The 24,888-nt window shown below is 41.5% G+C and overlaps 1 protein-coding gene across 1 annotated transcript; it reads right to left on the minus strand.

The window, feature by feature from the left end:
• Nucleotides 1-5,490: 5,490 nt before the first annotated feature.
• Nucleotides 5,491-18,254, minus strand: LOC134609255 (zinc finger protein 25-like). The gene is made up of 5 exons (XM_063452895.1): nucleotides 18,107-18,254; nucleotides 11,010-11,136; nucleotides 9,682-9,750; nucleotides 9,495-9,569; nucleotides 5,491-8,227 (listed from the first exon to the last, which is right to left on the minus strand). The coding sequence occupies exons 2-5, from the start codon at nucleotides 11,134-11,136 to the stop codon at nucleotides 6,567-6,569; spliced, it is 1,932 nt and encodes a 643-aa protein (XP_063308965.1). The 5' UTR covers nucleotides 18,107-18,254; the 3' UTR covers nucleotides 5,491-6,566.
• Nucleotides 18,255-24,888: the final 6,634 nt, after the last annotated feature.

Genomic DNA, 24,888 nt, shown 5'->3' on the forward strand with positions numbered 1-24,888 from the left:
TGTGATGCAGAAAGGGCTTTCTAAATCAAAGTTACAAGTGATTTAGCAAAGGTGGATTTCTTCTGAAGCTCTGTGATGGTAAACCAATCAAACAGTATCTCATAGTTCAGCTGGTTAAAAGGTGGCAGGAGAGTTTGTCAGGTTAGGGATAATAGAAAGCCCGATACATTTTCGGTTTTGGCACTGTTAGTGGAAGATTTTGAAGTCGTATATTATTCGTCATTGAGTTAGTTTTTTAGATGCCCGTTTGTATCAGTTTTCAGTTGTAGGATTGGTGAGTTGATACGAGGAGTACATTTTGTTTATCGGGTGTGCTGTTGGAGGATAATATGGTCCACAATAAGAGTATTGATATCTATTAGAAACCTAAACGGTTCAAGAGGGAAACGACATATGGCCGACATTGTTTAATATTAAAGTTTATTTTGTGCCCTTGTAAAGTGACGGAAGAATAGTTATCAGTAAGGCCAAGAGTAAAGGGCCCATTTTATGCAGGCTGATTTAATTCTTTAACTTAATTTCAATTCATAAAGGTTTATCATTTGGTTGGGCAAGGAGTGTTACTCATCTTGTTCTTTTAGAATTGGAGCTGCAAACAAAGAGGCAAGGTGTGGTTGAAGTGATGGAATCAGTCAAACGTTGGGAAGCCGGGACTCTAACAATTATATGTCAGGCTTCATTCGATAAATGAATAAAATATTCTATTGGTAAATGGTTACTTGGTATTTATGAAAGTAATGGGTTTTATGGGAATTAGTACATATACAAATAATTTTTTCTTTTGTTAGGTCTTAAGAAGCCGGCTTTTGTCTGGGTCATTGGTTATGCGTTTATGGTATGGGCCCAGAAGAGGGCGCAAGAGCGAACATATGGTGAAATCTTGGATTGGAAGCACAATGGTTAAAATATTTTGGCAATAGTATTCGTGGTGTGAAATGGTCACATTTATTTGAGTTATTGCAACAATTTACCTCGGTTTTCCTTACCCAGTTGTGATAGTGGTTCATCTGGGAGGAAACAACATTGGGTCAATAAAATCGGTCAATTTGTGGGAAGTAATTAAGAAGGATATGGTTTTCGTGGCAAAAAAAAATAAAAATTTGAGATGTTCATTTTATTAGGTCGGAAATTATACCAAGGCAATGCTGGATGAAAATAAGGCTATTTAAACTGCTTGACCCCTTAAGGACCAAACTTCTGGAATAAAAGGGAATCATGACATGTCACACATGTCATGTGTCCTTAAGGGGTTAAATAGAGCGTTAGAAAGTTTTGCCGCTTTGGTTGTCTTTTTAAAAGACACAGTTATTGAGAGCAGTTGCGCAGGTTTATATAGGAATGCGCGTTTCATTTGTCCGATGTTGGTTTGGATATATATTTAAGGTAAGTGTTCAATCTATGTTAGAGATGGCCGTGGGCGGTGGGGGGCCACCGAGTTTGGTATCCCAGAACCTCGGTGGCGTTGGGATATAAGTCACCCTTCTGGGCATCACAGGAGGGTGGATTTGGCTTATAAAATTGGTTTTATGATATATATTTATGGCTCCTGGCTTTGGTGGGAGGCGGAGCCTTGGGAAGTTTTAATGGTTAATATTTCGGTTTGGTTTTAAATTATGGTTTTATGTTTAAAGTGGAATTATGAAATCCGTAATAAAGGTTCACGGCCATTCTCCAAGGTGCAATATTGAAGTATTGAATAAACAAGTTGGATAAAAGAAGTTGTCTTGTGTTTATTTATATTATGTATCATTAAGAATGCAACATTCAAACCTCATGCTGACAGAGAGTAGACAGTGCAAGTCTCATCCAGCTTCACTCCTGTGAAAACATATTGTATCTGTATTAGAGACCCACTAACTGAAATGCTATGAAGCCTTATTTTATATGGGATTTACTATTCTTACAGCAGCAATCCTTAGAATGTTGCTATAAACTGTCAGGCACTAGGAATATGTCTGATCCAGCTGCCTAGGGCAGGATAAATACCATACAACCAATGCTTTCTGCTGCTGCTCAGAGAGTATTGCAGAAACGTTGTTACAATCTGACATGAGTTGCTAATGCTGACAGACTCAATGAAGAAAGTCTGATCCAACTGCCTAGGTAGAGCATGATAAGGTACAGCTCCTGATTCCTGCTGCTCCCAGAGACTGGTAAATAGATGTCTCCTGCATTAGACAGGATGTCTCCTGTAGTGCCATAAACTACTGCTAAAACTGTGTATCCCTGCTGGAGGGAACTGGTCAATTGGTGGTCTCCTCTAATTACACAGTGATACAAAACCCCTGATCTCTGCCTATAGGGGGCACTGTGCCATAAGCTACTGCTAAAACTGTGTATCCCTGCTGGAGGGAACTGGTCAATTGGTGGTCTCCTCTAATTACACAGTGATACAAAACCCCTGATCTCTGCCTATAGGGGGCCCTGTGCCATAAACTACTGCTAAAACTGTGTATCCCTGCTGGAGGGAACTGGTCAATTGGTGGTCTCCTCTAATTACACAGTGATACAAAATCCCTGATCTCTGCCTATAGGGGGCACTGTGCCATAAGCTACTGCTAAAACTGTGTATCCCTGCTGGAGGGAACTGGTCAATTGGTGGTCTCCTCTAATTACACAGCGATACAAAATCCCTGATCTCTGCCTATAGGGGGCACTGTGCCATAAGCTACTGCTAAAACTGTGTATCCCTGCTGGAGGGAACTGGTCAATTGGTGGTCTCCTCTAATTACACAGCGATACAAAATCCCTGATCTCTGCCTATAGGGGGCACTGTGCCATAAGCTACTGCTAAAACTGTGTATCCCTGCTGGAGGGAACTGGTCAATTGGTGGTCTCCTCTAATTACACAGTGATACAAAATCCCTGATATCTGCCTATGGGGGGCACTGTGCCATAAACTACTGCTAAAACTGTGTATCCCTGCTGGAGGGAACTGGTCAATTGGTGGTCTCCTACAGTTTCACAGTTATAGAAGCACTAAGTGAAGATCTTAGTCTGTCTACTTTATCACTGCTGGAGGAGAATGATCAAATAATAGTCTCCTCCAATAATACAGTGATAACAAGATCCCTGATCTCTGCCTATAGGGGGCACTGTGCCATAAATTACTGCTAGAACTGTATCACTGCTGGAGGAGAACGGTCACTGAATGGTCTCTTCTAATCACGGTACCCACTGATGAATATGACCGCTGTGGGTGTTTTATATCCTCCTAGGTCACTGCTTGAGGTTGTGCCGAGATATGGTGGCTGTTACCCAATAATAGCCAATCATGAATTAGTACAATAAGAACAATGGCCTAAGCTGTACCTTCAAAGGGCACCTGGACTCTGAAAGCGAGTCAAAAACTAACTGTCTAGTCTAGCTACCATAGTGCTCGTATGTGTGCTGCCATGGTAGTAGAAAATTGTAACGTATGAACCTCTGGATGGCAGAGTAACAGTTAGCCTTGTGATAGTCCATCTATCTGCACACCCTACACAGTAACCGTTGACCTTGTGATAGTCCATCTATCTGCATACCCTACAGTAACTGTTAACCTTGTGATAGTCCATCTATTTGCACACCCTACAGTAACTGCTAACCTTGTGATAGTCCATCTATTTGCACACCCTACAGTAACAGTTAACCTTGTTATAGTCCATCTATCTGCACACCCTACAGTAACAGTTAACCTTGTGATAGTCCATCTATTTGCACACCCTACAGTAACAGTTAACCTTGTTATAGTCCATCTATCTGCACACCCTACAGTAACTGTTAACCTTGTGATAGTCCATCTATTTGCACACCCTACAGTAACTGCTAACCTTGTGATAGTCCATCTATTTGCACACCCTACAGTAACAGTTAACCTTGTTATAGTCCATCTATTTGCACACCCTACAGTAACTGCTAACCTTGTGATAGTCCATCTATTTGCACACCCTACAGTAACAGTTAACCTTGTTATAGTCCATCTATCTGCACACCCTACAGTAACAGTTAACCTTGGTATAGTCCATCTATCTGCATACCCTACAGTAACAGTTAACCTTGTGATAGTCCATCTATCTGCATACCCTACAGTAACTGTTAACCTTGTTATAGTCCATCTATCTGCATACCCTACAGTAACAGTTAACCTTGTGATAGTCCATCTATCTGCATACCCTACAGTAACTGTTAACCTTGTTATAGTCCATCTATCTGCACACCCTACAGTAACAGTTACTTTGTGATAGTCCATCTATCTGCACACCCTACAGTAACTGTTAACCTTGTTATAGTCCATCTATCTGCACACCCTACAGTAACAGTTAACCTTGTTATAGTCCATCTATCTGCACACCCTACAGTAACAGTTAACCTTGTGATAGTCCATCTACCTGCATACCCTACAGTAACTGTTAACCTTGTGATAGTCCATCTATCTGCACACCCTACAGTAACTGTTAACCTTGTTATAGTCCATCTATCTGCATACCCTACAGTAACAGTTAACCTTGGTATAGTCCATCTATCTGCATACCCTACAGTAACAGTTAACCTTGGTATAGTCCATCTATCTGCATACCCTACAGTAACAGTTAACCTTGTGATAGTCCATCTATCTGCACACCCTACAGTAACAGTTAACCTTGTTATAGTCCATCTATCTGCACACCCTACAGTAACAGTTAACCTTGTTATAGTCCATCTATCTGCATACCCTACAGTAACAGTTAACCTTGTGATAGTCCATCTATCTGCACACCCTACAGTAACAGTTAACCTTGTGATAGTCCATCTATCTGCATACCCTACAGTAACAGTTAACCTTGTTATAGTCCATCTATCTGCACACCCTACAGTAACAGTTAACCTTGTTATAGTCCATCTATCTGCACACCCTACAGTAACAGTTAACCTTGTGATAGTCCATCTATCTGCATACCCTACAGTAACTGTTAACCTTGTTATAGTCCATCTATCTGCATACCCTACAGTAACAGCTAACCTTGTGATAGTCCATCTATCTGCATACCCTACAGTAACAGCTAACCTTGTGATAGTCCATCTATCTGCATACCCTACAGTAACAGCTAACCTTGTGATAGTCCATCTATCTGCATACCCTACAGTAACAGTTAACCTTGTGATAGTCCATCTACCTGCATACCCTACAGTAACCGTTGAGCTTGTGATAGTCCATCTATCTGCATACCCTACAGTAACTGTTAACCTTGTGATAGTCCATCTATCTGCATACCCTACAATCACAGTTGTTGCCGTCTGAAGGGTACTGCACTTGTAGGTCAGAACAGATGGATCCTTGATCTGTGCCTTCGAGGGCACCCAAGTATAAATCTTAGACTGTCTATGCTAAGTACATGCCACAAGTGCAGATGGAAACTAGTGCTGAATAAAAAAAAATATATAATGTAAAAAACAAACTAATTTAATATCAGAAATTAACATAACGGAGCAGGGGATGTGAATTTACACTTTATTTGAATGAATGCAGAGTAAGAAGTCACATTGTGATCAGACACAAAGCTCAGGCGTGACAATATTCACATACAGTGAATAAAACGTGTGCAGAACTTTGTGAATATTATATATATGATTGTAATGAATTACAATTTATGAAAAATCAATGACCATTTCCTATATTAATTTAAAGGAAAACTTCAGTTATCTCCTGAGCAGGTAGAGTGCGGGAGGAGGACATGTCTCCCTGATGGCTGGGAAGACGGTGTCCTGGCCCATACTGGCATATTAGAACAAGTTACAAAAATAGGTAAAACCGATGTTTGCACAAAAATGAAAACTTGGACACTTGCAGAGCACTGAAATGGTTTCAGGAGTTACAAGCTGTGGTCCAGTCCTTAAATCCGCTCAATTAGTCTGATCGCACAGTGTGAGAGGAACAGGTCATCCTTGGGAAGCATTTAACAGTTTAATACTGTGGATTGGTAAAGTGCATTGATACAATGTCCACTTGTGAATGAAATAAAATATAATTAACAGCTCGTGGGGATGTAATATTGGATGTTCTAACCGGAATGAAGGGACAATCTCTGCCATCATTGCAGATAACCAACGAGTAGAAGGCTTCCAAGAGACCAGTAACACGGATCATTCTGGAAACATCCGAAATACCAGTCGGAATTTGTGCCTCCATAACACAATATATAAAGTGTGTCTGTAAGAGACCACTGGACACCCAATGGCCGCTTCTATCCAGTAAGGTAGCAGTTTGACCAGAAGTTAACTTTTATACCCAATTATTACTAAATATTAACTATATATTGATTGTTTCAGCAATAGAATGTGTTAGTGATGCATTTCTTATTATTGAGCTTGTTTTCATTTTACTAAACATCCTTTACTTGTATCTGAGGTTGAAGATCTGAGTATAAAAACTCAGTTAAGTAAAATGATAGGAATCCCTATGATGACCCCAGAGATACCATGGTGTAACACATTAAACATGTAGAAATCAAATCCTGAAATTGGACAGAGGCAAATGATAAAATCGGTCAGCTGAATATCAGACCTTTATTAACGAAGGTTCGGTACAAGACAGATTGCTTCACGGTTCATTCGGTGGACCTGTGGCATTGCTGAAAGAGGTCTCTTGACTCTAAGGCTTTGCATCGAATCTTCATGTAGTCTGTGCTTTGTGTCCTCTCTCGAAGTGGTATCATCCCATCATTTCTGCTGCACTTTGAGACTGGGGACGTTTTATCAGAGGAGTTTCTGGAGTCCAAACTAAATCGGTTCGGGCGTTTGTTAGATGGACGATCGTTGTGGAGTTTCTGGTGTAAGAGGAGACTATGCGGCACGTTAAAACCTAGCACACAGTAAGAACATCTGTAATAATTCCCTAGCCATGAAACATTTGAGGGGACAACAAGTTTGGCGTTATAGGCACTACCCTGGCTGGATGTTTGGGAAGTATGGGTATTCTGATGGAGACGCAGCAGAGATCTAAAGCTAAAGCCTTTTCTGCAGATACTGCAATTGAATGATTTTCTGTTTTTGTGTTCAATTCTATGAATGTAAATATGCAAGAATTTCGTAAAGGTCTTTCCACACTCCTGGCAGACATAAATCGTGGTGTGACTAAGTCGATGCCGAATCATAGAGGATTCATGTCTGTAAACATTATTGCACGTTTTACACCTAAAAATCTTGTTGGTTTTGGTGGCCGAATGAGGTCCTGGTTGCTCAAGCAGCCTGTCCTCGCGGCTAATCTTCCATTCTTTTTCCTGGTGTGGATTAATTTTGGGTAAGTCATGAGGAGAGCTGAACGTTCTGTTTTGTTCAGTCTGTACCTCTGTGAGGTTGGTAGGTTTCTGGTAGCACAGTTGAGACTCCTTTCTGTCTCCATCGTTGGGTTGGTCATCATTCGGCCGAGAGTCTATTTTGCATGGTTTCTGTAGGTGTAGATTGTCTGAAGAGGGTTCTATAACATTGTCGCTTAGAAGATCTGTTTTTCTCAAACCAATAAGTAAAGATTTAGATGTCGACTTGATTTTTTCCTCGTTTTCATAAGATTTGCTTGAAGTCATTTGACACAAACAAAATTTGTTGTGTTTCATATAACTGGATAGTCTTGAGTAAACCTTTTTACATTTTCTACATGCATAGACCTCTTCTCTAGCATGTCTTCGCTGGTGGGTTTGGTAGTCTGATTTATTGCTAAACAGCATTTCACACCTATTGCAGTGATAGGCCTTTCTGTGCACTCTGTTGTGTAGTTTAAGTTGTAATTGTGTTTTAAATATCTCTCCACACTTATTACATTGGCCTCCTTTTTTGTAGCACCTTCCGTGTTCCTGTCTTCTGTGCCGAGCACATGCCCCTTTCGTAACGAAGGTCTCCTCACACACGGGGCACTTGATTATCCTCTGCTCCTCGTGGGTTTTCAGGTGTATTTGGAGGTGGAAGGGTTTTTGGAAGCTCTTTTCACAAGATGGGCAGTTGTAGATCCCTCTGCGAAGGTGAGTCTTTTGGTGAGCCACGGCAAATAACTCTCTGGAGTACCGTTTTCCACAATCAATACAGCTGTAAGGCTTCTTCTTACTCCAGGATTGGCTTACACATTGACAGAGAAACTGCTTGCATTTCAAGCAAGGATGCTGGACAGATTCATTATTCATCACCTGTTCCTTCAGACCAAGACTCTGGCTGGTGGATGCATCGTACACAGTGACCGGCTCAGGTTTTCCTTCATTTTCATTGGTATCTAAATTATCTATAGTACATGAAACAATAATTGGAATCAAACGTTAAATGTAAGGCACACAAACTAAAAACTTCTCCTTTTAACATGATGGCTACAAGCTTCACAGCAATAAAACTCACAGCAATGTGCAATGTGTATAAGTGTATCACAGAGCTCCACAGCAATACAACTCACAGTAATTTGTAGTGTGTATAAGTGTATCACATAGGTTTGCATCAATAAATCTTGCAGTAATGACCAGTGTATGAGTATCAGAGCTCCACAGCAATAAAACTCACAGTAATGTCAGTGTGTTGAGTGTAACAGAGCTTCACAAAATAAAGCTCACAGTAATGTGCAGTGTGTATCACAAAGCTCCACAGTAATAAAGCTCAGTAACGTGCGATGTGTATCAGAGCTCCACAGCAATAAAGCTCAGTAACGTGCGATGTGTATCACAGAGCGCCACAGCAATAAAGCTCAGTAACATGCGATGTGTATCACAGAGCTCCACAGCCATAAAGCTCAGTAACTGTGATATGTATCACAGAGCTCCACAGCAATAAAGCTCAGTAACGTGCAATGTGTATCACAGAGCTCCACAGCAATAAAGCTCAGTAACGTGCAATGTGTATCACAGAGCTCCACAGCAATAAAGCTCAGTAACATGCGATGTGTATCACAGAGCTCCACAGCAATAAAGCTCAGTAACGTGCGATGTGTATCACAGAGCTCCACAGCCATAAAGCTCAGTAACTGCGATATGTATCACAGAGGTCTTACAAGTAATTTGCTTTGCACAGCACATTATAAAATTAATTGTAACCTCATGGTGCCACATTTATGCTACGAAAGGAAAGGAATGGGCGAGAGCAGGATCTGCCCTTTTTAAAGCAAGTATTGACCACATAGCTGTCCCCTTTCAGGTGGGGAATGTCCGATAATTAATGGCACAGGGTTCTAGCTACAATGTGCAATGTTAATACGCTCCCTGCGATAATAGAGAGATGGCTACTAACGGTAGTTATGGGAAGGTTAGCTCTGCTGTTAGCGTTTTACTACAGAAAGCAGACAATTGAACAGACAGCCCTGCTCATGGGATACGCTCCGCAGGACCGCAGAAAGGTATGTGAGCAGGATTGTCTGGATCACTTTCTGGATATTAATGAGAGCTCACTGTGCAAGCTGAACAGCTAAAGGCCGAAGCTTCGCTGCTGTGAGTATTTCTACATTTCCCATCACTTACTGCAAGGTAACCCCATTTCTGCAGCCCTGATAGGAGTGAACAATCACTTACCGACAGGTAGATCAGTAGCACACAGCTCCTCTATCTGCTCAATGTTCTGGGAGACAGGGCTTGGGATCTGAGTTTCTGATACAAAAAATAAATATCTGGTTAAATGCAGGATGACTTAGAACAGACTAAACAAACATATTTTATTTTGGCTTTGTATAGATTTCTCCCAATGAGGTCAGTTACTCACCGGACAGCATGCATGCCTTCTCCCATTGACCAACCTGCTGGAACAGTTCTGGTACTGCAATCGGAGCTCCTGAGGGCAGAGAGCAAGTAATGGGTTAATTCCTAAACCTCCTGTCAATCAATTAGAACACAGTGTATTCATCAACCCCATGGAGTAACGCAGAGAGCAAGTAATGGGTTAATTCCCAAACCTCCTGTCAATCAATTAGAACACAATGTATTCATCAACCCCATGGAGTAACGCAGAGAGCAAGTAATGGGTTAATTCCTAAACCTCCTGTCAATCAATTAGAACACAATGTATTCATCAACCCCATGGAGTAACGCAGAGAGCAAGTAATGGGTTAATTCCTAAACCTCCTGTCAATCAATTAGAACACAGTGTATTCATCAACCCCATGGAGTAACGCAGAGAGCAAGTAATGGGTTAATTCCCAAACCTCCTGTCAATCAATTAGAACACAATGTATTCATCAACCCCATGGAGTAACGCAGAGAGCAAGTAATGGGTTAATTCCCAAACCTCCTGTCAATCAATTAGAACACAGTGTATTCATCAACCCCATGGAGTAACGCAGAGAGCAAGTAATGGGTTAATTCCCAAACCTCCTGTCCATCAATTAGAACACAGTGTATTCATCAACCCCATGGAGTAACGCAGAGAGCAAGTAATGGGTTAATTCCCAAACCTCCTGTCCATCAATTAGAACACAGTGTATTCATCAACCCCATGGAGTAACGCAGAGAGCAAGTAATGGGTTAATTCCCAAACCTCCTGTCAATCAATTAGAACACAATTGTGACGAAGTGCCCTTGGAGTAACCCCATGGAGTAACGCAGAGATACGTAAATTAGAGAGAATATTCACATCACGATAATACGCTTTATAATGTGATTGGGCTAGCCAGGCTGATTACAAACATACAGAATCGGAGACATTTTATTTATACGTGCCGTATATAAAGTCATTAAATCAGTGCTACATTATACAGAGGGAAGAAACGCTGGGATTGTAGGGGGAATTGCAAATGTTAAACTACAATGGATTAACTGGAGAAAATGTGTCCGTGTGTTCACTACGCCTTTCCTGAAAAACAAAATGTCAGCCACAATGGCGGCTTGCGGATTCTAAGGATTCTTACTATAGAGGGGTGCATTCAAAATAAATTATACATTTGTTGGCGCTTTATAAATGCCAGTAATAATAATAATACACAAAATACAATTTAAATAATCCCCCCCCCCCCCACAGGTGTCCATTTGTTTATCGGGATGGCCTGGCAGACAATGCGGCCCTGCGTTAGTGTGTCAGCACCACATGCGTCTTACCCAGGGAGAGAACATTTTCATAGTTCTCCTTCATGACTCCGATAAACAGCGTTTTCTGAGAGATGTGCAGCGCGCTCCATTCCTCCTCCGAGAAGTGGATGGACACATCGTGCAACGTAACATGCATCTGAAACAAGCGGAACAAACATTGGGCAGAAAAAGATTTAAATAGGAGTGAATATATCGCATGTAACCAGGGATGGCGGAGCCATTGAGACAAAGGACAACTAATTAAGGTGAAATTAGCAACAATTCGGTCTTCAATCACCCAACTGAACTCCTATAATGGCGTCCATCCCACAATCTTCCTGGTGAGCACCTCACACGGCGATAGTTTAGATTTTATTGAAACACGATATAGATTTATTTATTTTTAAATACACAAAATGTAACATATATCAGACAGAAATTAAAATAGAGCTTTTTACCATTTTGTAATTGCCAGTATAGTTATTGGAGAATGAAGTGATTGTATGGATGGGATCAGGAGACTGAAAACCAGTAATTCTAGATGAGAACCATGTCTGTTTCTCAAATAAACTCTAATCATCCTAGATTTTACCACTTCTAAACTTTAGAGAAAAGGTGACATTAATGCCAATAACAATGTGTGAAAGAAAATATAAAGTTGTAACCAACATCACCTAAAACACTAATTAAACTACCAATAATATAATTTTTGGTCCCCTGCTGATTTTGAAGGTTTGCCCACTGACAAAAAATGACCAGTCTATAATTTTAATGGTAGGTGTATTTTAATAGTGAGAGACAGAAAAACAACAAAAGAAAAGAAAAACAAAACAACAAAAAAACAGAAAAATGCACGTCAAAAAAGTAATAGATTGATTTGCATGTCAATGAGTGAAATAAGTATTTGATCCCCTATCAATCAGGGAGGGCTCCTAATCTTGGCTCGTTACCTGTATAAAAGACACCTGTCCACAGAAGCAATCAGATTCCAAACTGTCCGCCATGGCCAAGACCAAAGAGCTGTCCAAGGATGTCAGGGACAAGATTGTAGACCTACACAGGCTGGAATGGGCTACAAGACCATCGCCAAGCAGCTTAGTGAGAAGGTGACAACAGTTGGTGCAATTATTCGCAAATGGAAGAAACACAAAATAACGGTCAGTCTCCGTTGGTCTGGTGCTCCATGCAAGATCTCACCTCGTGGAGTTTCCATGATCATGAGAATGGTGAGGAATCAGCCCAGAACTACACGGGAGGATCTTGTTAATCTCAAGGCAGCTGGGACCATAGTCACCAAGAAAACAATTGATAACACACTATGCCATGAAGGACTGAAATCCTGCAGCGCCTGCAAGGTCCCCCTGCTCAAGAAAGCACATGTACAGGCCCGTCTGAAGTTTGCCAATTAATAGCTTAATGAGAACTGGGTGAAAGTTGTGGTGGTCAGATGAGACCAAAATCCAGCTCTTTGGCATCAGCTCAACTCGCCGTGTTTAGAGGAAGAGGAATGCTGCCTATGACCCCAAAAACACCATCCCCACCATCAAACATGGAGGTGGAGGTGGAAACATTATGCTTTGGGGGTGTTTTTCTGCTAAGGGGACAAGACAACTGCACCGCATCAAATGGACGATGTACGGGGCCACATACCGTTAAATCTTGGTGAGAACCTCCTTCCCTCAGTTAAGGCATTAAAATGGGTCATGCATGGGTATTCCAGCATGACAATGACCCAAAACGCACAGCCAAGGCAACAAAGGAGTGGCTCAAGAAGAAGCACATTAAGGTCCTGGAGTGGCCTATCCAGTCTCCAGACCTTAATTCCATAGACAATCTGTGGAGGGAGCTGAAGGTTCGAGCTGCAAAACATCAGCCTCGAAACCGTAATGACTTGGAGAGGATCAGCAAAGAGGAGTGGGACAAAATCCCTCCTGAGATGTGTGCAAACCTAGTGGCCAACTACAAGAAACGTCTGACCTCTGTGATTGCCAACAAGGGCTTTGTCACCAAGTACGAAGTCAAATACTTATTTCACTCATTGACATATAAATCAATATATAACTTTGACAGGCGTTTTTCTGGATTTATTTTTGTTATTCTGTCTCTCACTGTTAAAAAAAAACCTACCATTAAAATTAGAGACTGATCATTTCTTTGTCAGTGATCAAACGTTCAAAACCAGCAGGGGATCAAATACTTTTTATCCCTCACTGTAACTTGGTGTGCTAGACAAATATAGTGATGTAGTTATTCTATACATGTTCTGCCTTCAGGCCATTACAAAGAAGCCGTGTTCATGATGTAATATGATAATACAATAATAATAAAAAATATCAAAGTATCTGCAAAAACGGATTTCTCAACACAGCAATAATGAAACACTTACTACATTCTACGAGAAGGATTATTATTATTATTATTCACCGCTATGGTGTGTTGAGTGTGCACACAGAAACAGCCTCCCCCCTCACACTCCGCTCCCATTTTCACATGCTCCCATACATTCCGCTCCCCCCACACCACGCAAGATACCTACCCAATAGGAACCTAAATCCTAAAGGGGTGTATACTCATCCATTTTCTATACAAATGCAATTTGAGTTTAGTGTAAAATATAGATGTAACGAAACCTAATGTGGTAGCTATTGGTTCGTCTGTTTCCACCCAAACTGCTAAGAGCATGAGTGATTATAGCTTCGGGTTTCCATTCGTCTTTCTCCAGATCAGATACAGCTTTCCCAGCAGATTCTCCCAAGGTAGTGAACAGGTACCCAAACATCAACCAAAACTTGATGAAGGGTGTAACAAGACTGTAACAAAGCTTTATTGGTGTCACACTGGCTTTTATACAATTCCCCATGCAAGGGGCACTCCCCCGTGGACCTTGTGGAGGACAGGGACACAACTTATTACAGCCAATAACAATGCAGTAACAAACAGTGACACTCCCAATACAAACAAGTAATTCCCTCCTCTCTACCTGGAGATAATTGAGTCAGATAAAGTAATAACTTAATTATCTCCAGGCAGAAAAAAAAACAAAGATAATTTTCCCAAGTACGCCAAAACATACAGGATCCTCATGAATGTCACATCCCCTGATAGCCCTGATCTGGGTAACCAACATATCCAAAAATCACCCAGATCAGTTCAGGGGTTTTCGAATTTAATGGAAGTCCCATTTGAACCGACCGCACACGAGGCTCCTGCCCAGAAACAGTTCCATGTGTTTAGGCTGTGCGGTCGGTCTATTTCGACAATTCACAAAACCGAACAAATGCACAAACAAATCCCTCTGGCTCATAGTAGAGATTGTTCCCCTGGTTTGTGGGAACCAAACTACCGAATAGCGCTTTCCTAGCTGTTTGGGAAAAGGAAGCAGGCGTTCATTTAGTTTGACCGGTGTAAGGGAAGTCGCGTGTCCGATATTAGTTCCACACATTCGACTTCCAAGTCCCGCTGCCTCCTTTCGTGCAAACAAGATGGCCGCCGTTTTCCCTTCTAAGTGGCGTTCGGCTATACGAACGGCGGCCACACAGGGAGAGCTCTTAATTGATTATTTCCTTTGGTGATAAGGAGAGGTGGTCGGTGGTTCACTACTTTTGGAACTACCGAAAAAATAAACAAAAACCAGAAAATAGGCGAAATATTGTTCGAACAAAGTTCGGAAATGCTGGTTTTCTTACAATAGATTTCTATCATTACATAGAATCATTCACAAGATCTTGCTCTCCTCTGAATAGCCCCATGTCTGATTCGTCAAACTAAAGCATTATTCTGTATGGAGAACAAAATTAATCTATTACAAACAAGAAATCAAAGCATTATAACAGAGATAAAATGAAGGCGGCCCCCTATATGAGCGGAGTACCACGTGAATCGGACTTTAATCACAGTGACGATTACTGGTGACCCGGGTATGAGGAAACACATTGGCGGGCCTGCTTTAACGCAGTGCGGACATTAGGTTTTCACAGAATATTGGTTATTAACATTCCTACTAAATGTGCCCCATCAACCAAGCATGCCCTCATATGGTATGTGCATATAAATAAATGTATGAGTGTATTACAGAGATCCACAGCAATAATGCAGTGTGTAAATGTATAAGAGAGCTCCATAGCAATAAAACTCACAGTAATGTGCAGTTTATAGGACTATCAGAGCTCCACAATAATGTACAGTGTATGAGTATCACAGAGCTCCACAATGTACAGTGTGTAAGTGTATCACAGAGCTCCACAGTAATAAGACTCCCAGTAACCTGCCGTGTGTGTGAATGCATCACAGAGCTCCACAGATTTATACATTTCAGTAAGCGGTTTATTCTACCATTCATGGTTTGTGTGAATAAAATCATTTATTCTTTTTCCTTATGGTTTATTTTACTCTGTAAACATTCGAGCTGGCCCTCAGCATGCTCCTGTACATCCACCTTGTCTTGTACACCGCCCTGGTATAAGGTGGTTCTTTATAAATTACGTTAATACAGACATTACAATTACAGGCATATATTAAACAGTCCAGGTTTAACAGCGAAAAATGAGCCAGGGTGAGTATCGCTACATATTTTATCAAAGGTGAATTTATTTGAATTAGTTTTAACAATTAAAGTAATCACAAGTAAAGGATGAATAAAAAGTATAATTTGCAAACAGAAAAAAAACCCCAAAAAAACTAAATGGAAAGAATGACATGTAGTATTAAAAAAAAAACACCAAAAAAAAAAAAACCTTATGTGACAGACCCTCCGTCAATCGATGCTCCTAGTGCACACCAAGGACCATCAGCACCGCACCAGACACCATAAGCACTGCAGACCCCACGAACCGCCACAGCTAGGTTGGGGTCTCGTCGTCGCCTACCCACCCTGGACCTACGACAAGGCTCCAGGCTCCAGTGGGTGAACCTCTCTTCCTTCAGAGAACGAAGCAGGAACAGCTCTTAGAAGCCAGGGGAGTATACAGAGTATAGCAATCCCCAGTTCCCTACAACACGAGACGAGGCTGTGAGTTGAGGTTAAGAAGGTCTGATGGTTTATTGAACAGCTTTTATACAGTTTTTTCCCCACAAGGTTGACGCCCAGGTGGACCTTGTGGGGCACAGGACACAGAATTAACAAACTAATAAAAACAGAGTCTTACATGCAGACACTCCCATACAGTGTACGCAATCCCTCCCCTCTGCCTGTGATACAATTAATGAAGACAATGGGCTAACTCAATTAACTCTAAGCAGAAAAACACACATTTTTACAAAGTCTAGAAAACACCCCAAAACACAACATATTCCTGGATAGCCCTGATCTGGGTGAACAACATATCCGAAAATCACCCAGATCGGTTCAGAAATTTTATTAAAGTCATAGTTTTGCCCAGGCGAACACAGGATTTCATGCCGAAAACCAATACATAGAATCGCGGCTAAGTGCCGCTGGAGGACCGACCAGGAACCGCGAGGTTTTCATGCCAAAAATAGTTCCAGCGCATTCGCAGCTAAGTCCTCCTTAAGTCTATTTGCGGTTTTAGCCCATGCGAACAAGATGGCCGCCACCACGTGTTCGAATGTCGAATGGCGGCCACTTAGACTGTTCGAGAGTTCGAAGAACCAATGTTTAAAGTCCCAATAGGCACAATTAGGGTCTCTCAGTCAAAATAAATTAAAGGGGCCATAGTCACAGGGTAAAAGGCTGGCCATTAATCCTCTCCAAAAACCAGTGGCAAAGTTGCTTTCATCACACCCCACACAACACAACACCGCAGGACCTCAAGAAAAAAAAAAAAAACGTCTAGAAAGTGCCTTAACTGAAACCTGCGAGCAGAGCATTGCCTAGCAACGCGGGCTGCAAAGTGAGTGCGCAAATCATACAGAGAAAAGGGGTAGAATGAACAGAACAAGAGAATCGCTGTGAATGGGAAACCTGCGCATGTGTGAAAGATTAAATATGGCCGACGGACTCCACAACGAGATCACGCTACAGGCGGACAGAAAACCCCCGAAAAAAATATATAAACACGGATAAAGCAGAAAAGAAGATATGAAGCCAATTAAAAAGGAACGGCAAATTGGGAAATAAACACATTAAAAAAATAATATTAATTGGAAAAGATAAATGAAATAAAGTGAAACATAGTATTATCACATTTAAAAGAAAAATTTCATTATAAAAAAAGTTTATAAATTAACATATAAATTCTATTTTTTTAGCCAATACTCATCTGTTCCTGTTAAGAAGCAGCAAGGACACAGGAAATTATTTATATAGTGCTGACATATCCTGCAGCGTTGTACAAGACAAACAGTAACCATTATATCTCCAATAATTTGCAGACAGCACTTAGTGCTTTATAAATAATTTGTTTTATTTAACAAACGTATTCCGCAGTGCTGTACAATGGGGAATAAAACAAACGGTTATTTATAAAGCACCAACATATTCCGCAGCGAGGTACAATGGGGAATTAAACAAACGGTTATTTATAAAGCACCAACATATTCCGCAGCGCTGTACAATGGGGAATAAAACAAACGGTTATTTATAAAGCACCAACATATTCCGCAGCGCTGTACAATGGGGAATTAAACAAACGGTTATTTATAAAGCACCAACATATTCCGCAGCGCTGTACAATGGGGAATAAAACAAACGGTTATTTATAAAGCACCAACATATTCCGCAGCGCTGTACAATGGGGAATAAAACAAACGGTTATTTATAAAGCACCAACATATTCCGCAGCGCTGTACAATGGGGAATAAAACAAACGGTTATTTATAAAGCACCAACATATTCCGCAGCGCTGTACAATGGGGAATAAAACAAACGGTTATTTATAAAGCACCAACATATTCCGCAGCGCTGTACAATGGGGAATTAAACAAATGGTTATTTATAAAGCACCAACATATTCCACAGCGCTGTACAATGGGGAATAAAACAAACGGTTATTTATAAAGCACCAACATATTCCGCAGCGCTGTACAATGGGGAATAAAACAAACGGTTATTTATAAAGCACCAACATATTCCGCAGCGCTGTACAATGGGGAATAAAACAAACGGTTATTTATAAAGCACCAACATATTCCGCAGCGAGGTACAATGGGGCAGATCACAGCTCACTCACCCCGTGGCAGAGTCTGCTCTCGCTGGGATCCTACCCTGATCCATGTGTTGGGGTTTCACAGGAAGCCATGGCTTGCTCAGAGCTCACACTCACCCCCCACACAGCACTGAGTGTCTTATCTCAGAGACCAGCTGGCTGTAGTGTCCGGTTAGACAGTTCATATACTCAAATTTCACCCACAACAACCCCCTTCCCCCAGAACAACCCCCTTCCCCAACTCCGGGAACTTCACACACACAGGGCACTGAGAGGCAGATACACGACTGAGGGCAACATGGGGCAGATATAGGACTGGGAGCAACTGGGCAATATAGGGCAGATACAGTACTAAGGCCCAAGAACAAACCCTTCACTCAAACATTACTGATACTGTTCTCCATATTCATTTCCCCAGTCATATCCCTCCCCCACCCCCCCGCCTCCCTCCCAGCCTTCATGCAGAAGAATCCAAATTGTCTGCCAGTATTTTCTGATAACATGCTGTATTCATCTTGCCATCGATTTTCGCAACATTCCCTGTGCCATTAGAGCTCAACCCCCACCACCACGCCCCCCATTAATTCTGTCCGACTATTCATCCCAATTCAGATTGACAGAGGTACAAATCTACAAAGGTAAAACGGCTAGTTTGAGACAGACAGACAGACAGACAGACAGAAAGAGAGAGACAGACAGACAGAGACATACACAGAGAGAGAGAGAGAGAGAGAGAGACAGAGAAAAAGAGAGAGAGACACAGAGAGCGAGACAGAGACAAGGAGAAAAAGAGAGAGAGAAAAAGAGAGAAACAGAGAGACAGAGAAAGAGAGAGAGACAGAGAAAGCGAGAAAGCGAGAAAGAGAGAGAGAGAGAGAGAAAGCGAAAAAGAGAGACTAGCAGGCAGACAGATAAATATATTGAAACAGACAGATTGAGAGATGCAGACAGCAGAGAGAGATGAGAGACAGGCCGGCAGAGAGTGACAGATCATGGGACAGACAGACTGAGACAGCTCAGAATACTGAGAGAGATAGAAATATACAACAGTTTGTATTAAAAGTTGAACAACATGGACCGGAGGCTTTTTTCAACCTAGATTACTATGTAACTATATATAGAACAGACAGAGATCATTAACACACGGGAAGAGACAGCTGCAAGACTGGGAGGGAGACAGACAATTCCTAGGAAGGGGAAAGCCAGCGGCTGTGGGATGTATTGTACCGTGCAGTCACGGTCTGGATGGAGGTCATGTGTAGGGAAGCTGCCGAGAGATCGATTATTTAATGGCAGCGGCTGTGGGATGTATTGTACCGTGCAGTCACGGTCTGGATGGAGATCATGTGTAGGGAAGCTGCCGAGAGATCGATTATTTAATGGCAGCTAGTGATGTTTCAAAACTTCAAACCTGCTCCCTCCCCGGCAGGCGGTGCTCCAGGGAACTCTGGGATAAACACGGCAGCATGGGGGAGCCCATCCCTAGCTACACCCCTGAGTTTAACGTCCAGGAAACTAATGTCAAAAAGGAACAATCAAGCTATTTAAATAAACATTTTTATGTGACCGCAATCAGTTCCAGATAAGATTTATTGGGGACCTTTTTACCTTTTCGAAACAGCTGAAGAATTTGATAAACCACGGACAACACTTTTGTACAAATACTATTAAAATGCACTTACACCTCTCCATATTTTAAGGAACATTACACACACTTAGCTTGCGGATGTGCTTTATATGAGGCAATAAGTTTATTTGAACTTTTTTATTTCGATTTGAAATCTGCAGTTTTCTAAATAATTGTTCTCTTCAGATTCTGTTAGTCTAACGGAGCTAAAGAAAGCTGCCGACGTGTTTCTGCATCCACAGGGCTATTTTTACCTCGGCATCCTGGCTGGTCCCTACGGAAGTGCGCACGATGGTGGCTGTGATTCATTGCTGTATTCATAGAAACATCGATTGTGACAGCAGATAAGAACCTGCCCAGTGGCCCATCTAGCGGCGCAGACTTAGAATTAAGGCTTTTGCAAGCGGTTTTCAGAAACTTCTTTAATAAAAATACGCATAATTAATTGATTTGTTTTCTTTGAGTTATATCTACTAAATAGCATGTTAAGGGCAGTGGAGTGACCCTTTAATGCCAGTTCCCCCCCCCCTATTTTTCTATAAATGACCTTTTCTCTTGCCCCAGCCTAACCAACGTGAGTGTTTATTGTAGACATTGATGAACGACACACCCCACAAGACACATAGCTGAATGAAACATTCAGTGCTATTGTATAATTGTGAGCAGAGCCGTACGTAGATTAAATGGCGTCCGGCAAGGATTTGGGTGTTGGTACTCACCTGTAACGATAGATTTCTGTGTGTGCCATTGCACCTCCCTTCATCAATCTCCACCTCCCGCACCCCCCCCCCCCCCATTGTGTGCATCTCTTACCCTTCAGACAAGTGGCCATTTTCCATTAAAAGACACACCTATAATATAGCTTGGTTGCTTTATCTAAGTGCTGCTACAAAGTGTGTGATTGGAGATATTCTGGAGAGTGCTGCTTCTAAGTGTGTGGTTGGAGATTTTCTGGAGAGTTTTACAGAAGCTTCAACTGTCTAAGAGCTGTGCCAAGAGTTTTCTTTTTTACTGTTACAGGTAAGATTCATCTGTAGGAAAAGGTTACTGATTGCACAAGGTTTGATTTCCTGTTGGTAATTATAAGGCATTTGATTTGATTAGGTAGCTACTTGCTATTGATTGCTGTTTAAATTAGCTATTGTTTGCTAATAAGCAGAGGCCTACCCAGGTGTTAAACATTCCTAGTGGGAGGTGATTTTAGGTGTATATAAGGGTAGTTGTCATTAGCTTGGCTAATAGAGCTTGGTTGCTTCATCTAAGTGTTGCTTCTAAGTGTGTGGTTGGAGATATTCTGGGGAGTAACTGGAGGCAATCTGAGGTATTCAGGAGAGAGAAAAAAATAAATGAAAACAATTTAAGATTTGTTTGATTTAAGTTATTCACCTCATTGGAATGGCAGACTTAGTTCAGTGTAATAGTTGTTATGCATTTGTTTCACGTTCCACTTTTTGGAGGTTTGGTTGTTGTCTAATCTGTAGACAGTTCTCTATCTTGCGGCAGGAGATTGTATTTTTGAAGTCTGGGATTTATAAATTATCTGGTAAACAAACTCGGGCTGGAACTGCTGCAAAGCCACTGCCGCAGAGACATACTAGGAATGGCAGATGGATTACTGTAGGATCTGGTAGACTTAGAGTTGTGGATAAAAGGCATATTGCACAGTCTGTTGCTCTACATAATTCATTTCCTGCACTTTCAGAGTGTAATGGTGTTATGGAGACATTCTCAGGCACCAGGTGTAGTGGTGTTATGGAGACAGGCACTGAGGGTAGTGGTGTTGTGGAGACAGGCTCAGGCACCGAGGGTAGTGGTGTTGTGGAGACAGGCTCAGGCACCGAGGGTAGTGGTGTTGTGGAGACAGGCTCAGGCACCGAGGGTAGTGGTGTTGTGGAGACAGGCTCAGGCACCGAGGGTAGTGGTGTTGTGGAGACAGGCTCAGGCACCAAGGGTAGTGGTGTTGTGGAGACAGGCTCAGGCACCAAGGGTAGTGGTGTTGTGGAGACAGGCTCAGGCACCGAGGGTAGTGGTGTTGTGGAGACAGGCTCAGGCACCAAGGATAGTGGTGTTGTGGAGACAGGCTTGGAGACTATGGTAAGGCCTATTAGAAAGCAGTTGTTGAAACTGGGTGATTCTATCATAAGAGGTGCGGAGATGGACAATAGTGGCCATGTGAGATGTCTTCCCGGAGCTACTGCTCACAGAGACAGGAGACATATTTGTAATATTGTTAAGCAAGCAAAGCAGGAAGGGGAATTGGATGTACTTGTCCATCTAGGGACAAATGACTTGGCTTGCAATGAGGTTTCAGAGGTTAAGGAAGTTTTTAGTGTTTTTGCCAATGATCTACGGCAGGTTGCTTCCACACTGTCATTCTCTGAAGTTCTGCCTGTGCATAACACTCAGAACGACAGGCGGATGCGTATTAGGGACTTTAACTTGTGGCTTGGTGAATGATGTCGGGAGCAAGGATTTGGCTTCATTTCTCATGGTAGCTCTGTTTGGAATGGAAATAAACTGTACAAAAAAGATGGTTTGCATCTTTCTCAAATGGGAACAAATGTTCTCAGTGAGCAGTTCAGAGGTTTTGCTAGGATGTATTTAAACTAGGAGGGGGGGGGGGGGGGGGGGCAAAAGGGTGATAAAACATCAATCCAATTGTCCCCCAAAACAAGGACAGAAGGTGCCTGTAGCAAGTGTGTTAAAAAATGATAAGCTTAGAGTCATGTCTACAAATGCTCGCAGTTTAGGGAATAAGATCCATGAACTTGTGGCAATAATGACAACTGATAGTGTAGATTTAGTCACTGTTACGGAGACATGGTATAATGAGAAAAAGGACTGGGACATTGCAATACCAGGGTACTCTTTATATAGAAAAGACAGGGAAGGCAAGAAAGGGGTAGGGGTGGCCCTGTATGTGAAAGCATAAAATCTAGCCTAATAAAGGTTAGTGAGTCGAACATAGAGTCCGTTTGGGTTACGTTAGAATTTGGCAATCACACAGTAACTCGTGTAGGTGTGATTTATAGGCCCCCAGGAAAAATAGAAGAATTAGATAATCTACTAGTTGAGGAAATAGCTAAAATGACAATGAAGGGGGAAGTTATCATCATGGGTGACTTTAATCTTCCTGATGTGAATTGGAAAACAAAAATAGCTGCTTGTGCCAGGAACACACATATTCGAAACTCCCTACTGGCATTGTCTCTAAAACAAGTCGTTGAGGAGCCAATTCATACAGAGGCCTTACTAGATTTAGTGTCAACAAATGGAGATTTGGTATCAGATATTACTGTAGGTGAAAGTTTAGGATCCAGTGATCATCAGTCAGTGTGGTTTAATATAAGAACAGTGACTGAGTCACACCACACAAAAACAAAAGTTTTAGACTTTAGAAAAACAGACTTTTCTAAAATTAGAATATGTGTAAAGGAGTCATTATCAGACTGGAGCAATTTAAATGGAGTCCAAGAGAAATGGGATTATTTAAAAGCTGCACTACTGAAGGCAACAGAAAATTGCATTAGGCTTGTCAGTAAAAGCAAAAAGTTCAAGAAACCACTGTGGTACTTCGCAGATGTGGCCAAAATAGTAATAAACAAAAAGTTTGCATTTAGTAATTATAAAAAAAACCAGAGTGAGGAAGACAGAATGACCTATAAGATTAGGCAGAAAGAGGCTAAGCAAGTTACAAGAGCTTCCAAATCACACACAGAAGAGAAAATAGCACAGTCAGTAAAAAAGGGGGACAAAACTTTTTTTAGATACATAAATGAGAAAAGAAAAGTAAAACAAGGATTAGTTAGATTAAAAACAAAAGAAGGAAGGTATGTAGATGAGGATAAAGGTCTAGCTGACTGCATCAATGAATATTTTTGTTCGGTATTTACAGATGAAAATGAAGGAAAGGGACCTCAGTTAGGAAAAGGACAAATGAGTCATTTATTACACGTGAGTTTACAGAGGAAGAGGTTCTATTTCAACTGTCAAAAGTAAAGACAAATAAGTCAATGGGACCTGATGGAATACACCCAAAGCTATTAAAAGAGCTTAGTGGTGTACTAGCAAAACCATTAACAGATTTGTTTAACCAATCATTGTTAACAGGAGTAGTCCCAGAAGATTGGAAGTTAGCGAATGTTGTGCCCATTCACAAGAAAGGTAATAGGGAGGAGTCAGGCAACTATAGGCCAGTAAGCCTTACTTCAGTAGTGGGGAAAGTGATGGAAACCATGTTAAAGGATCGGATTGTTGAACATCTAAAATCACATGGATTTCAAGATCAGAGACAACATGGGTTTACTTCAGAGAGATCATGCCAAACTAATCTTATTGATTTTTTTGATTGGGTAACTAAAATTATAGATCAGGGTGGTGCAATGGACATTGCTTATCTAAATTTCAGTAAGGCTTTTGAAACTGTTGCACATAGAAGGCTTATTAATAAATTGCAATCTTTAAGTTGGGATTCCAATATTGTTGAATGGGTAAGGCAGTGGCTGAGTGACAGGCAACAGAGGGTTGTTGTAACGGCACCCCCAGGCATAAAAGGGTTATACCGCCGTTTAGTAGATCTTCCCCTTCCAGAGATACAGGCACAGCTACTGCAGAACACCAAACTCCCGAACTGGATACAAAATAGGCACTCCACCTCCCGAACTGGAACCTCACAAATAGCTGCTAGCAGACGAACAAGAAAAGCAGATAATCAGCTTACACTCCTGGCAATCAGTCTCTAACAGCATACAGTAAATCCCCCCAAGAACGAGACAGAGCCCCGTGTTGAGGGTCAAGCAGTGGTCTGTTTAATGGCACCAAAAGAACCTTATTTTATGACAGTTTCCCTTAGGTAGGACCACCCACAGGGTGTTACAAAATAACCAATCATACACGTACATTTCAAAAGACACTCCCAGCATTTACACACAAAATCCTCCCCTTTGCCTGTGATACGATTATGTTACCCAATGGTTTAACATAATTATCACAGACAATAAAAATACAGTTTTTCCCACATACCCTCTAACTTTAAAACCATACATCCATAAAAATTACATATTTAAACTCAGCATACTTTAAACATAAACACTCTCAAAAATCATACAAATCCCCCCAGTAGATAAAAAGATAGCTGGAAGTCCTTTATGACCGACCGCAAGCACATTTTCCTGCCCAA

The sequence above is a fragment of the Pelobates fuscus genome, chromosome 4, assembly GCF_036172605.1.
Source record: "Pelobates fuscus isolate aPelFus1 chromosome 4, aPelFus1.pri, whole genome shotgun sequence".
Lineage (NCBI taxonomy): Eukaryota > Metazoa > Chordata > Amphibia > Anura > Pelobatidae > Pelobates > Pelobates fuscus.